Source organism: Oncorhynchus clarkii, chromosome 1, assembly GCF_045791955.1.
Source record: "Oncorhynchus clarkii lewisi isolate Uvic-CL-2024 chromosome 1, UVic_Ocla_1.0, whole genome shotgun sequence".
Classification (NCBI taxonomy): domain Eukaryota; kingdom Metazoa; phylum Chordata; class Actinopteri; order Salmoniformes; family Salmonidae; genus Oncorhynchus; species Oncorhynchus clarkii.
This window is the reverse complement of record NC_092147.1, coordinates 55,599,514-55,614,602: the sequence shown is the minus strand read 5'-3', so window position 1 is coordinate 55,614,602 and position 15,089 is coordinate 55,599,514. Positions and strand designations below refer to the sequence as shown.

The 15,089-nt window shown below is 41.2% G+C and overlaps 1 protein-coding gene across 1 annotated transcript in view; it reads left to right on the top strand.

The window, feature by feature from the left end:
* Positions 1-15,089, top strand: part of LOC139409029 (cadherin-related 23) — a 611,517-nt gene that overhangs the window by 329,116 nt on the left and 267,312 nt on the right. Inside the window, exon 12 of the mRNA XM_071153685.1 lies at positions 1,261-1,419. Coding sequence (XP_071009786.1) covers positions 1,261-1,419 — 159 coding nt within the window. The remainder of the gene's footprint in view (positions 1-1,260; positions 1,420-15,089) is intronic.

Genomic DNA, 15,089 nt, shown 5'->3' with positions numbered 1-15,089 from the left:
ATCTCTTATTGATGTCACCTGTTAAATCCACTTCAATCAGTGTATATGAAGTGGAGGAGACAGGTGAAAGAAGGATTTTTAAGCCTTGAGACAGTTGAGACATGGATTGTGTATGTGTGCCATTTAGAGGGTGAATGGGTAAGACAAAAGGTTTAAGTGCCATTGAACGGGGTATGGTAGTAGGTGCCAGGCACACTGGTTGAGTGTGTCAAGAACTGCAACGCTGCTGGATTTTTCACACTCATCAGTCAATTTAGTATGCCTACTCCTGGACTAAAACACACTTTCAATTGACATTCTCCATGTGGCATGCTTTTTAGAAAATATATAGAATTCATCTTTGTTCCTGGAAACTGACCCATAGTGTTTTTTCAGTGATTTGAACTGTAAGTTTATGTTTAGGTCCACACATCCTGAAAAACCAAACCATGGTAGCGCTATAAAGACAGTAACGGTATATAGTCACATTAGGTAAAACACGTACTAAAGCGAGGTCCATACAGAAATTATTTGTCGAGATCGGTGTGGAAGAACTTGACTGGCCTGCACTGAGCCCTGACATCAACCCCATTGAACACCTTTGGGATGAATTGGAGTGCACACTGCGAACCAGGCCTAATCGTCCGACATTGGTGCCAGACCTCACTAATGCTCATGACTGAATAGAAGCAAGTTTCTGCAGCAATGTTCCAACATCTAGTGGAAGGCCTTCCCAGAAGAGAGGATGCTGTTATAACAGCAAAGGGGGGACCAACTCCATATTAATGCCCATGATTTTGGAATGAGATGTTAGACGAGCAGGTGTCCAGACTTTGTCATGTAGTGTATAATAATAGATGAATTTGGCAAGATGGAATTGGTAATTGTCTGATGGGTGACAATACTATGAATTGTCGAATTGTGAATAAAGAGACTGATGGACAGTGCAGCTTGTGAACGGAGAACATGCATTTTTAACAAAATATTTTCCAATCATATGCAGTCCAGACGTTTTGATTCCTATAAACCACCAGAATGACCAGAGCCTAAGTGTTTTAACACACATACACATGCCAAACAACTCTACAAAATTAGCTGATGGGTTTTGTTTTGATTATTGTAGGTGTAGTTCAATATGAAATACAGTAACTTACTTGCCGCTGGCTGCCTGTAAGTTATTGTCAAATTCACAGCAACCGCTATAAAGTGAAGGTGGCAACAGAGCATTTGAACTTTTTGACCTTCTATTAAGTATTAGAGTCTCTCCCCTCTCTCTTTCAGCTATTTGCCAATGAGTCCATGTCAGACCATGTGGGTTTTGCTCGTATCTACATTGACCTGATCAATGAGAATGACAACCGGCCCATCTTCAGTAAACCTCTGTACAACATCAGTCTGCCTGAGAACACTCCCAGAGGCACCTCCCTGCTACGCATCCAGGTAAGGTTATCACTGCAACATGCTATAACACACTGTAACACACACACAGCTTGTCACTGGATTGCACTGTAGCATGCTGTGGTATGGTGTATGTTGTGCTGTAACACCCCTTGCCTAGGTAAGCTCGTTACAATCTCCCCGAAGTATGGTTTACCCTGTTGGAGCAGTAGTTAGCTGGGAGACCCCGGTTCAAGAACATCAAAGGGCATTGCACTGTCTCGATTGCTGCATGTACCAATTTCTGTATGGTATACTGTAGCTACCTAAAACCATGTAAATCTGATGTTAACACAGAGTGGCCAACCAAAATCCTCAACATGTTGATACAATCAAAACATTCTCATCAGGATCAGAGATGGCCTCCAGGTGAATGACCCTCACTGACACTCATCCTCGGTGTGTGTGTGTGTGTGTGTGTGTGTGTGTGTGTGTGTGTGTGTGTGTGTGTGTGTGTGTGTGTGTGTGTGTGTGTGTGTGTGTGTGTGTGTGTGTGTGTGTGTGTGTGTGTGTGTGTGTGTGCGTGCGCACGTGTGTGTGTGTGTGTGTTACTCTTCCTGTGTGTGGGAGTGAGCATGTGTGTGTGGGCAGGCAGGCATGTGTGCATGTGTGTGTCTCCTAGTACCACCTGCCTTTATTACTCTCTACGTTTAATCCATACCAAGACCAGAGGTCACTATCATCTATATAATCTGACCTACCAGTTTGACCATAGTCAAAGGTAGTGCACGAGATAGGGAATAGAGTGCCATTTGGGAAGCACTGCCGGTTATCTGCACATAGTTCCCACAATAACTGTATTACCATTAATTACGATGACAGTACTCTCAGACTTACACACACACACACTTAGACTCTAACCTGCTCCAGTAGATACAAGAAGCGCAAAAAGCATACGGTAGAAATCCATACTGTTTATAGACTGTGCGCTCGTGAAATTGAAATCGCGACACACCCGGGCAATCTAATACCCAATAAGTCTTCTTGATGACGTTCGCTGTGTGCAGGCGCACACACACACACACACACACACACACACACACACACACACACACACACACACACACACACACACACACACACACAAAGCAAGTCAGACATCGGGCACAAACACTCACACACACATCGAGGACACACAAAAACACTCACGCCGGACACACTGCTGCACACTGCTTTCCTGACTAATCTCTCATGCTTCCATGTAACCTCAGTACAGTATGTCTGGTAAAATTCTATAATAACTATCATGAATAAGCATCAATAAACATGTATAAACTATTAACACATTTATTTGTAAACATGTATAAACATTTATTAACAAGCATTTCTAAGCATTTTAAGCTATCCATTCCATAAGCATTTAAATCATGTATAATTATTTGTAAAGCATAAAGACATTCACAAGCATTTGTATAGGTTCATTCATGAATGTTATTATAAAGTGTTACTGTATGTCTTTTGCTCTATCCTGTCTGCTCTAGCTGCTATTTCACTAAGTCTCTTATCATCCTCCCCATTCTTACTCCCCTTCCTGTTTCCTCTCCCTCTCCCTCTTTCTCTCTCATCCCTCTCTTTCTGAAGCTGTTGTACTGTAGTGTCTAGCCAGTAAAGCCCAATTATTTTTGCTGTTATTTCACACACAGCACTTCAGCACTTCCAAGCTCACCACCACTGTTGTGACATTGTATCATTAATGTGACGAACTGCTATTCATTGAATAATTAACTGTGTTTATAATTAACTCAGTAACCTGGGGCACCATGGGAAAAGTTTGTTTGAGTTACTGTTTCCCAAATGAACTCAAAGAATATCAGAATATCGATTTCATAGCAGTCGCTAATTAACTAATTTCCAGTTGCTAATTAATTCATTCATTTCAGTCTCATTCTGAACGTCGCATAATTCGTAAATCTACACAAACCCGGGTCTCACTAAAACATTCCGTATCACACCGATTGAGTTGATTATTTATTTACTAACGAGCTAAAGGATAATATAAGATAAACATACACAAAATAGTCTAGGTTATTGGTTATAACTTCATACAATGGCAAAACAGGTCCCTAGCGGACCAACACAATATGACACATGTTACACAAGATGTGGATTTAGAGAGAGGAGAGTGCACAAGAGAAAAGCACATTTGTAAACTATGTTTAGTTTAGTTTAACACCTACCCAAACTGCCGCTCTTATTGGTCAGAATTATAATGAATGTATTTACTTGCTGAAAATCTGCGTTGGGTATCTCTTCATGGACCGAATTCCGCTTAGGAGATTTAGGCAACGATCTTAGATGGCCGCGTTTCCTTCATCACCGGATGTATGTCTTTGATTGTCCACACAATGTCAGTGTCCTTTCTCTTGGTAGTCTGTTATCTTGCACTTATTCAGTGAGAGTGGACTTCTGAGGAGGATAATCAGCCATATCGATGCTCCCAGCTTGGGCAGGAAGGCCGTGTAGATAACCGATGACTGAAAGAGAATAACCAGTTGGTTCTTCTTGAATTCGCCTTCTAAGATACAGTAATCTACTGTAGCCTTGATTGTTAAGAGGTTCCTTTGTCCTTTTCCTTGTGTTGCGTTTGGAATCACAACTATCCGTAGACCTTGGCTGCAGCAGGCGGTCAACTTAGTCTGGATGTAAATTCTTTATGGCATGCTCTCTGGGTTCCCTGGGGCGTAGCTCTTTACAAAGGAAAGGTATCAGGATTTTACTCTGATCTAGTTTCAGAGTAACAACTAAATTCACAGTTCATCTTTACAAAAACATTCTCTTTGATCTGGATATTCTCTACACAATGCACAGTATGTAAACATCATGTACATATTATGAAAACTCTTCAAGTTAATGTTTTCGTTATAACGTCGTCATTTATCTTTCAAAAAATAACAAAAACAACATTCATTTTCATATTCCATCGATCATTGTTACCACCATTTTGGCTGATGAAATATATTGTCCCAAAGGCCATTTATTGCATGTTACAGTTCTGAGGTAGATTCTCCATAAGGCCCACACCAAGACATTCCAGTCCCAAACATTAACAGGACCAAGGATTCTTAAGATTTACAATGGGCATGAGTTGTCATAACCCCCCCCCCCCAATCAATCCCTCTATACCTCTCCCCATCTGCGGGATCCTAACAGGTCAGTCATGACACCACTCACTAGTGTCAGAACATCTGTATACACACTATACTGCATGTCATGACTTGGTGTGTGTGTGTAGGCGTGTTTGTCAGTGTGTCCTGTGCCTTGTGCACTCTAGTTTGGGGGTACATAATTAGAAAGCCAAGCACTAGACCTTTCCACTATTCTAGTACCACAGTTGTGTACTTCACTCTATACGGTCAACAGCTGCTGTCCTCTGTGAACACAGACACACACAAACACACTCATTGAGTGACCGACCATCTCCTCTCACTAAACAGATGTTTCCCCACTCCTCCAGCCTCTGTCCATAAATACATGTTAGAGCCGGGGTGGCTTTATGGCTGACACACCCACAAACACACACACAGTCCTGTGTCACACTGCCTCATCCCTCACCATCATCCCTCAAGGTCAGCACATGGACAGAGCAGAGAATTATCACGCTAGAGCCTGACAGACAGTCATCACACACACCTCACAAGTGTGTGTGTCTGTGTGCAAGTGAATGTGTGCATGTGTATATTCATGAAAGTGTTTGTCTGTGTGCATGCGCATGTGTCCCTTCTTGTGCTTTTGCGTGTACTTGTGTGCTATGTGTGAATAAATGCCAGTGAAGTAATTTCAATGAGTTAATGTGCATGTTGGTATGTGTATGTGACTGCGCTCTGTTTCTGTTCATAGTTATAAACTAACGATTATAGATACCTATTTAATATGGGGAGGCTATTGCTATTTGTTGGATATGCTCAGCCCTGATCAAACGCATGTATGACATCTTTCTATCCTGTGTGTTCACGGAAATGTATTAATGATGCCTTACTAATTCATTAGATTAATAGGAAGACACATTATTCTTCTAAATATTCTGAGTAAAGATAAGCAATTTTACAGTACACCAAAAGTTGTGTATATAAATTTTTATCATCATTAAAAAACATTCTGAAATTGTAGATAACTATTATCAATCAGCCACAGTTGCTATAAGGGATATTCAATGTGATAAAATGGGACTGACAGTACATACTGTATAAATCCTCTTAGCACTTCAGAGTGCCAATGTTAAATGTGAACAGACTTTTTAGGCAGTCATTGCCACACCAAGAACTCAGTGAACTAAGTCACAGACAGGGTGTGAACTGCACCAGATGGCAGGCAAATGCCATTTCAGCACCTTACGCCTGGACAGACACTCTAACTCCTCCAGCTCACTGGAGAGCTCAGGGTCGTGTTCATTGGGGCACATAAAGTAAAAGGTTTAAAACTGCTTGTGATGGAAAACAAAAATAATTATTTCATATTGGACTAGTTCAGATAGTACCTCTCTGTTTCGGACTATTTTCTTCTGTTTTGTGCCTAATGAACATGATCCAGCACTCGACCTGTGTGAGTCAGCTGTAAGTCAGTATGACAGTACTTGAAGGCTTATGTTAGTTAGATAGTGAGTTAGTCTGTCAGCCAGCCAGCCAGCCCATCTGTCCATCCGTCCGTCTGTTGTTCCGTTTGTTTGTTTGTTCATTAGTTTGTTTGTCCGTTTGTTTGCTCGTTGATTTGTTTTTATGAGTCAGTAAGTCAGTTAGTCAACTCTGTGTTGTTGTCTGTTCACACTGCTATGCTTTATCTTGGCCAGGTCGCAGTTGAAAATGAGAACTTGTTCTCAACTAGCCTACCCGGTTAAATAAAGGTGAAATAAAAAATAAAATAAAAATTTGTTCATTCATTCAATTAACATAATTATTGCCCTACATTTTATGGCCATGCTTGTGATGGCCAGGGTGTTGTGCATTCCAGAGTTTAGTATGTGAGGTGCGTCTTAATGGGGAGGTAGGGCAAAGTAGATATGCATATTTAAATTTGCATAAGTATAAATAATTCTAAGAATGTTAAGGTAATTTTCCCAGTGGTTTCAAACAGTGCCAAATGAGCACCAGAAATGTAATTGAAATGCTTTGTTGAGCTTAATATTTTTGATTCAACTAATTATGGTTTATATACATACAAGCCTTATTAAATGATTACTCAATGTCCCGTCTTGCAGCCCCACCTTCCCACACACGCGCACAAAAATGCACACGCACGCACAAACTCTCTCTCTCTGACACGGACTCACACACAAACATAAGCACACACACAAGCACACAAACGGAGAGCAGCCCAGACCACAGACTGTTTCATATTTATCAGCTGCAGGGTTACTTATCATTATAAATATTTATTTGGATTTACTCTCTGTCCAGGTCTCTCTCTCCATCACACTCTTTCTCACCCTGGAGAGTTTAAACTCCGGCATCTCCTCATATCAGTAAAATTGCTCTTTGTTTTCTCCCCTCCTTGGGTGTGTTTGTATTCTTTCATTTCTTATTCATAGCCTCCAATCGTATTTTCAGTCTCTCACTTTCCTTTAGCCGTTGTAACACTAATGGATTTGGGGTTCTGTCAATGTGTGTGAGAAAAAGAGTGTGTGTGGTGGGTGCTTGGTAAATATTTATTCACAATGGCCATTTTCTTCTCACTCCTATGGAATGGAGATTCCTTCAGTCTTTTACCCTTCCTTCTTTAGAAGTAGGATAATCACTCTCACATTTGAAGTCTTGTTGTATGTGATTGGGAAATACAAGATCTGACATGACTTAAAATAAAATAACTTGTGCACTGCACTTGCCAGTATCGCTTACCACATTTTTATTTAAGCATATTTATTGTCCTCACTATAAGGGTACAATGCGAGACCCAGATGCAGACACTGGAGGCAGATGGTTTGAGTCCCTGATATTTATTATAATCCAAGGGTAGGCAAGAGAATGATCGTGGACAGGCAAAAAAATCAAAACCGGGTCAGAGTCCAGGAGGTACAGAGTTGCAGGCAGGTCAGGGCAGCCAGAAAGGTCCGGCAGGCAGGTTCAGAGTCAGGGCAGGCAAGGGTAAAAACCGTGAGGACTAGCAAAAGAGAATAAGATAAGAAAAAGCAGGAGCACGGGAAAAACACACTGGTTGACTTGACAAGACACACTGGCACAGAGAGACAGGAAACACAGGGATAAATACACCGGGGAAAATAAGTGACACCTGGAGGGGGTGAGGACAATCACACATTTTTATTTAAGCATATTTATTGTCCTCACTATAAGGGTACAATGCGAGACCCAGATGCAGACACTGGAGGCAGATGGTTTGAGTCCCTGATATTTATTATAATCCAAGGGTAGGCAAGAGAATGATCGTGGACAGGCAAAAAAATCAAAACCGGGTCAGAGTCCAGGAGGTACAGAGTTGCAGGCAGGTCAGGGCAGCCAGAAAGGTCCGGCAGGCAGGTTCAGAGTCAGGGCAGGCAAGGGTAAAAACCGTGAGGACTAGCAAAAGAGAATAAGATAAGAAAAAGCAGGAGCACGGGAAAAACACACTGGTTGACTTGACAAGACACACTGGCACAGAGAGACAGGAAACACAGGGATAAATACACCGGGGAAAATAAGTGACACCTGGAGGGGGTGAGGACAATCACAAGGACAGGTGAAACAGATCAGGGTGTGACACTCACAGCCCTTCGTCAGAGAGTTTGTGATATTATAATTTTTCATCCTTTTGTGTAGACATCGCTCCATAGCTAATCTAGGATGAGCACACCTATTCTGATATGCTTTGTGAATACAGGCCCTGATTCTTTAACACTAGAAAGATAGAAGAGCATCATAATGACACAAAACAAATCCCCCTCATCGTTGACCTTTCCTAAATAAGCCTATATAACACACTGTCATTGTTAGAATCTTAATATCATGAAAATAACTGGAGTTATAACCATTTTTTTAGGAGTGCATGTAATTTTCTGAATGCTTTTCCCCCTCTTTCTCCCTACAGTTAAAGGTGCCATGCCCAGTTGATAATTACCTTGATAATGGCCTCAAAACTAACCTAAACTATATTGAAACTAATGTGATACATATAACATAAGCTTAAATAAATGTAGTAAAGTGTGATGGGGGAGAAAGTGTAAGAATGGGCGAGTTGATGAGCGAGGGGAAGAAAACGATGCAAAGAAAACAACCTGGTCAAAGAAAACAACATGGTCGTCAAAGAGAGATGGGAGCTCCCTCCCTCTGCGCAAAACAAGGCACCTGCACAGCAGCTGCACTCCACAATAGTCCTGAAAAGTTACAACACAACACTCACACTTTACCAATGCAAGGCAAGAAAGAATGTTTGTGTCATGAACACCATGCATTTGACAGTTTCCACTGACAGGGACGCAATAAAGAGAAAAACAGACTATTACACACTACAACCGAACAAAGGTTACATAATATGTATGCCATCCTTAGATACGAATCAAATTGTTAAATTACAAGCCTAGTTGGTTTAGCCAAAGAAAAAGTCAGCCACCTTCCCTAGCCATGATTGGCTGAGATAATGAGTGGGCTGGACATCCCAAGAGATGAGTCGGGATTAGTCTACCATATAGCACACTTCTGTCTATTTGAGCTGGTCAGTATGTCTAAGTAATCCTGTCTAAAGCGGCTTTTTTTTAAAGTATGGTGTATTAAAACTGCATGAGTTTAAAAAGTTTTGAAGTCAGTGGAATTTGAGTATGAGAAAACACCTGTCTCCGGATTACATTTTCAAACTAAGGGCAACCATGGCATCTGACAAGAGACGCGTCCAACTATGAATGATGTACATGGGTAAGATAGTCTAGCTAGCTACATTTTCAGATAGTACACATTTCTAATTTTGACAGAAAGAGCCATTTGCTTGGCTAGCTATATTCTAATGTTAGCTAGTTAACATTGAACCCGTTTGGTTAGCTACCTGCAGTTTCATGCAGGGTAGTAATGTCATGAGATGTGATTATGGTTCATTGTTTACCTAGCTAGCTAGCTAACGTTAGCTTTCTGGCTCGCTAACGTTACGTGAATGACATTATTATTCGTATCTCAGAGGCATTTGTTTAGCTATAGCCTAATTTTAGCTAGCTAATGTTGAACCTGGTTGGTTAGCTACTGTACCTGCAGATTCATGTAGATTAGTAATGTCATGAGTTGGGATTAAGGTTCATTATCTTAGCAAAATATTCCACTATGCAAATTCAGTCTGGCCATCTACTTCGATTTCAGAGCACTCTCGTCTGATGTGCCAGAGTGCGCAGAATAACTGAGGAAGTTGCGAATGCTCAATACTGGTTGAATAAGGCCGGTGTCTGTAAACGTCAGCAAAAAATCATATTTAAACTGTTGCTAGCAGCACAGTTGGTCACCAATGCTCTGGATAACATGAAAACAGCCTAACCAGCTCTGCTAGGGCGAGTAAAATGGTCAGAGTGGGGTGTTCTCTCATTATGTGTCTGGAAGTAGCTAGCAAGCTAGCCAATGTTAGCCAGTTAAACTTGGGTGCTTTGCTACCATTGTGAAGTCAAAACGTTCAGATCATCCCTAATCATCGACCAGAGCGTCCGGTGTGAGATCTGAATTTATGAATGAAGATCTGACAGCACAGTTGCAGTCACCAACGCTCTGGATAACATAACAGCCTAACCAGCTCTGCTAGGGCGAGTAATGTTCAGTGAGCTGTTCTTTCTCACTTAGATGTCTGGAACTAGCTAGCAAGTTAACTTTGGTGCTTGACTGCTGTTGTTAGTACATTCGGATCAACCCTTAAAGATATGGGTGGGGCTAAAGCTTAAGAGGGTGTGAACAGTGTTGAATGGGTGTAGACAAAGATGAGCTCTCCAATAGTAGTACCAAAACATTGAAAGGTGATTTTCTCAAAGGTGAGTTTACAAGTTTATCAACTTTGAAAGCAAAATTACTTTCCCAATGTTACTCAACTGTAGTGTATGATATACCATTTTGTAGCTCTGAGTCTCTACTTTTATCCAATGTAAAAAATTCAACATTTTGCTACATAAGACTGATTTGAGCCAGTTGGTTATATACAAGATATACCCAAATTTTATCCAACACACCGACCCCTAAAACACACCAACCAACAATTACCCAAAACATAACGGAAGGAGCCAATGAAGTAAAATGTGAATGTGAATCTTCAATCTTCTGTGGGTCAGATTTCTTCACAAGTCCCTCTCTACCCTCTTGGAGTAGACAGATCTTGGTAACAGGTCTGTCCAGCTCTCCTGTTTTGGTTTTCAGTCTCACATACCAGACGCTGTTGTCAGGGTAGGTTTCCAATACCTTTCCCATCAGCCATGACCCTCTTGGAATAGTAGGATCCATGATGATGACTAGGTCTCCCATGGAAAATCAAAACTTCCACTTCTTTCTTGTAACAATGGTAGATACGCCTTCACCAATTCTTTCCAGAATAGATTAGCGAAGTAATGATCTCCTCTCCATCTTCTCCTGTTGTAGAGATCACTGTCTTGAAACAGTCCAGAAACAGTCATTCAAAATTGCCTCGACTACACACAAAATGGTATGGAAGACCTCATCATCCACAGTTGGTTGTTGTAGAATAGATTAGAGCACTTTTCTCACTAGACAAATGGGATGCTCCCACACCATGATGCGAACCAGAAGGAGATGTGAAGCACGCTGTATCATGCTGTGGTCCAGAGTGTCCAATACTTCTCTGAGCTCTCGTTCAGCTCCAATGAAATTCGTGCCGTTATCTGACCTTATTTGAGACACTTGACCTCGTCGACACATTAATCTTTGCACAACATTAATACAGGCATCAGTGTCCAATGAATAAGCCACTTCAAGGTGCATTGCTCTGCTTTCCATGCAAGTGAAAATAACACTATTTCTCTTGACCATACTGCGTGTGCCCTCCCTTGACTTTAACTGGCCCAAAACAGTCAACCCCCGCATTTGTGAAAAGAGGTAGCTCAGGAACAGTCCTTGCTTGTGGCTAATTTGCCAACTTCAGTTTTCTAACCTTCACTTGGTGACGGTGACAGAGGTTTTCTTCTGCAGCCAGAGTTGGCACTCATGATCCAATACACATTTAGAATTGTAGATAGCATGTGGTTCCTTCCAGCATGTCACAGCTGCTTGTGAATATGCTGTAGGATGAGTTTTGATACATGTTGATCCTTTGACAGTTTAACTGGGTGCTTCACCTCTTCAGGCATGGCCACCTTTATTTATTTATTTTTTATTTTACCTATATTTAACTAGGCAAGTCAGTTAAGAACATATTCTTATTTTCCTTACTGACTCTGCATCCCTCTCTTAACATGCCATCTTCCAGCACAGGAGCCAGTTTCACAATATCATTGGCACAATGATGCCAGGCGTATCTTGTTTTAAGACAGATTTGCCTCACTGAGACAAATGTCATTCACTAAGAAAGATTTCCCTCACTAAGACAGATTTCCCTCACTTAGATCCTCTCATTGTCTTACGTCAGATAGCGATCCGATTCCCCCTGCACTGATCTGTCTCATATCTTGCTAAAAGTAATGGGATAGCAAGCATTTCGCTACACCCAAAATAACATCTGCTAAACACGTGCATGTGACCAATAGAATTTAATTTGATTTGATTTAGCTTGAAAGTGGTCAGGCTTGAATGTATTGTGACATTACTTAACCTGTTGCGACGACCAAACCCGGATCCGGGATTCTATTTATAGACCTAAGCTCATTACCATAACGCAACGTTAACTATTCATGAAAATCGCAAATGAAATGAAATAAATATGCTATCTCTCAAGCTTAGCCTTTTGTTAACAACACTGTCATCTCAGATTTTCAAAATATGCTTTTCAACCATAGGAAAACAATCATTTGTGTAACAGTAGCTAGCTAGCGTAGCATTTAGCGTTAGCATTAGCGTTAGCATTTAGCAGGCAACTATCACAAAAACAAGTAAAGCCTTCAAATAAATTAACTTACCTTTGAAGAACTTCTGATGTTTTCAATGAGGAGACTCTCAGTTAGATAGCAGATGCTCAGTTTTTCCAAAAAGATTCTTTGTGTATTAGAAATAGCTCCGTTTTGTACATCACATTTGGCTACCAAAAAAAAAGAAAAAAAAAAAAAGAAAATTCAGCCCTCAAAACGCGAACTTTTTTCCAAATTAACTCCATAATATCGACTGAAACATGGCAAACGTGGTTTAGAATCAATCCTCAAGGTGTTTTTCCACATATCTCTTCGATGATATATCCTTCGTGGAAGCCTTGTTTCTCCTTGCTCTCAAATGGAAAAATAATTGCACCTGGCTTTGCGCTCCAATTTCGACGCAGGGACACCAGGCGGACACTTGGAAAATGTAGTCTCTTATGGTCAATCTTCCAATGATATGCCTACAAATATGTCACAATGCTGCAAACACCTTGGGGAAACGACAGAAAGTGTAGGCTCATTCCTTGCGCAACCACAGCCATATAAGGAGACAATGGAAAACAGAGCTTCAGAGATTCTGCTCATTTCCTGGTTGACGTATCATCTTGGTTTCGCCTGTAGAATGAGTTCTGGGGCACTTACAGACAATATCTTTGCAGATTCTGAAACTTCAGAGTGTTTTCTTTCCAAAACGGTCAATAATATGCATAGTCGAGCATCTTTTCGTGACAAAATATTGCGCTTAAAACGGGAACGTTTTTTTATCCAAAAATGAAATAGCGCCCCTAGAGATCCAAGAGGTTAATGAACTCCATTTCATGCTCAAAACTGTTGCATTAATCTATGCTAAAACAATAAATAATGTTGATATTTTTTGGTGATGAAGTCTTAGTTGCACAATTTCAAATCTAGCTAAGGAGTTGTGTGATTCAATTAACAGTATTTCTGAAGTTTGAGAATGTGCACAAATGCTGGCTTAAATTAGTCCAACATACATTAGCTAGCTTGCTAGCTGAGCAAGTCACACGAAACGATGTTGCTAACCAATCAGCTACCTACCTAGTGCTGCATACACAATGCTAAATGATTCAAACAAAAGGTAGCTAGCTAACATTATTATGAGTTTGCATGAAGCAGCTGTTCTGCTGCAAGTCATTGCACATTATATTCACAGGAGGTAGCCACTGTTTTGTTTTAATTTCTGTAAGTTATTAAATCACTGTTATAATGTGTGTAGTGAGTTAGCTACCTAGCTGTTCTGCCTATTTCATATATATTTAATAAGAGAGCATTGATATAAAAGTGTGTAACTATGTTTTCATTGTTCAATGGTTGATGCTCAGGAATTGTAAATTTTTTGGATGAGTTCCACGTCCAACAAGACAGATTGGTTGATCATACTGAGAGCTGAAATACAATATACAGTAGGGAGAACAAGTATTTGATAACCTGCACAATTGGCAGTGTTTCCTACTTACAAAGCATGTAGAGGTCTGTAATTTTTATCATAGGTACACTTCAACTGTGAGAGACGTATTCTAAAACAAAAATCCAGAAAATCACATTGTTTGATTTTTAAGTAATTAATTTGCATTTTATTGCATGACATAAGTATTTGATACATCAGAAAAGCAGAACTTAATATTTGGTACAGAAACCTTTGTTTGCAATTACAGAGATCATATGTTTCCTGTAGTTCTTGACCAGGTTTGCACACACTGCAGCAGGGATTTTGGCCCACTCCTCCATACAGACCTTCTCCAGATCCTTCAGGTTTCGGGGCAGTCGCTAGGCAATACGGACATTCAGCTCCCTCCAAAGACTTTCTATTGGGTTCAGGTCTGGAGACTGGCTAAGCCACTCCAGGACCCTGAGATGCTTCTTACGGAGCCACTCCTTAGTTGCCTTGGCTGTGTGTTTCAGGTCATTGTCATGCTGGAAGACCCAGCCACGACCCATCTTCAATGCTCTTACTGAGCGAAGGAGGTTGTTGGCCAAGATCTCGCGATACATGGCCCCATCCATCCTCCCCTCAATACGGTGCAGTCGTCCTGTCCCCTTTGCAGAAAAGCATCTGCAAAGAATGATGTTTCCACCTCCATGCTTCACGGTTGGGGTGGTGTTCTTGGGGTTGTACTCATCCTTCTTCTTCCTCCAAACACGGCGAGTGGAGTTTAGACCAAAAAGCTATATTTTTGTCTCTTCAGACCACATGACTTTCTCCCATTCCTCCTCTGAACCATCCAGATGGTCATTGGCAAACTTCAGACGGGCCTGGACATGCGCTGGCATGAGCAGGGGGACCTTGCGTGCGCTGCAGGATTTTAATCCATGACTGCGTAGTGTGTTACTAATGGTTTTCTTTGAGACTGTGGTCCCAGCTCTCTTCAGGTCATTGACCAGGACCTTCCGTGTAGTTCTGGGCTGATCCCTCACCTTCCTCATGATCATTGATGCCCCACAAGGTGAGTTCTTGCATTGAGCCCCAGACCGAGGGAGATTGACCGTCATCTTGAGCTTCTTCCATTTTCTAATAATTGCGCCAACAGTTGTTGCCTTCTCACCAAGCTGCTTGCCTATTGTCCTGTAGCCCATCCCAGCCTTGTGCAGGTCTACAATTTTATCCCGGATGTCCTTACACAGCTCTCTGGTCTTGGCCATTGTGGAGAGGTTCTTCCGAGCTGGATGTCCCCACTCAGCCCTTCTCCATTCCCAT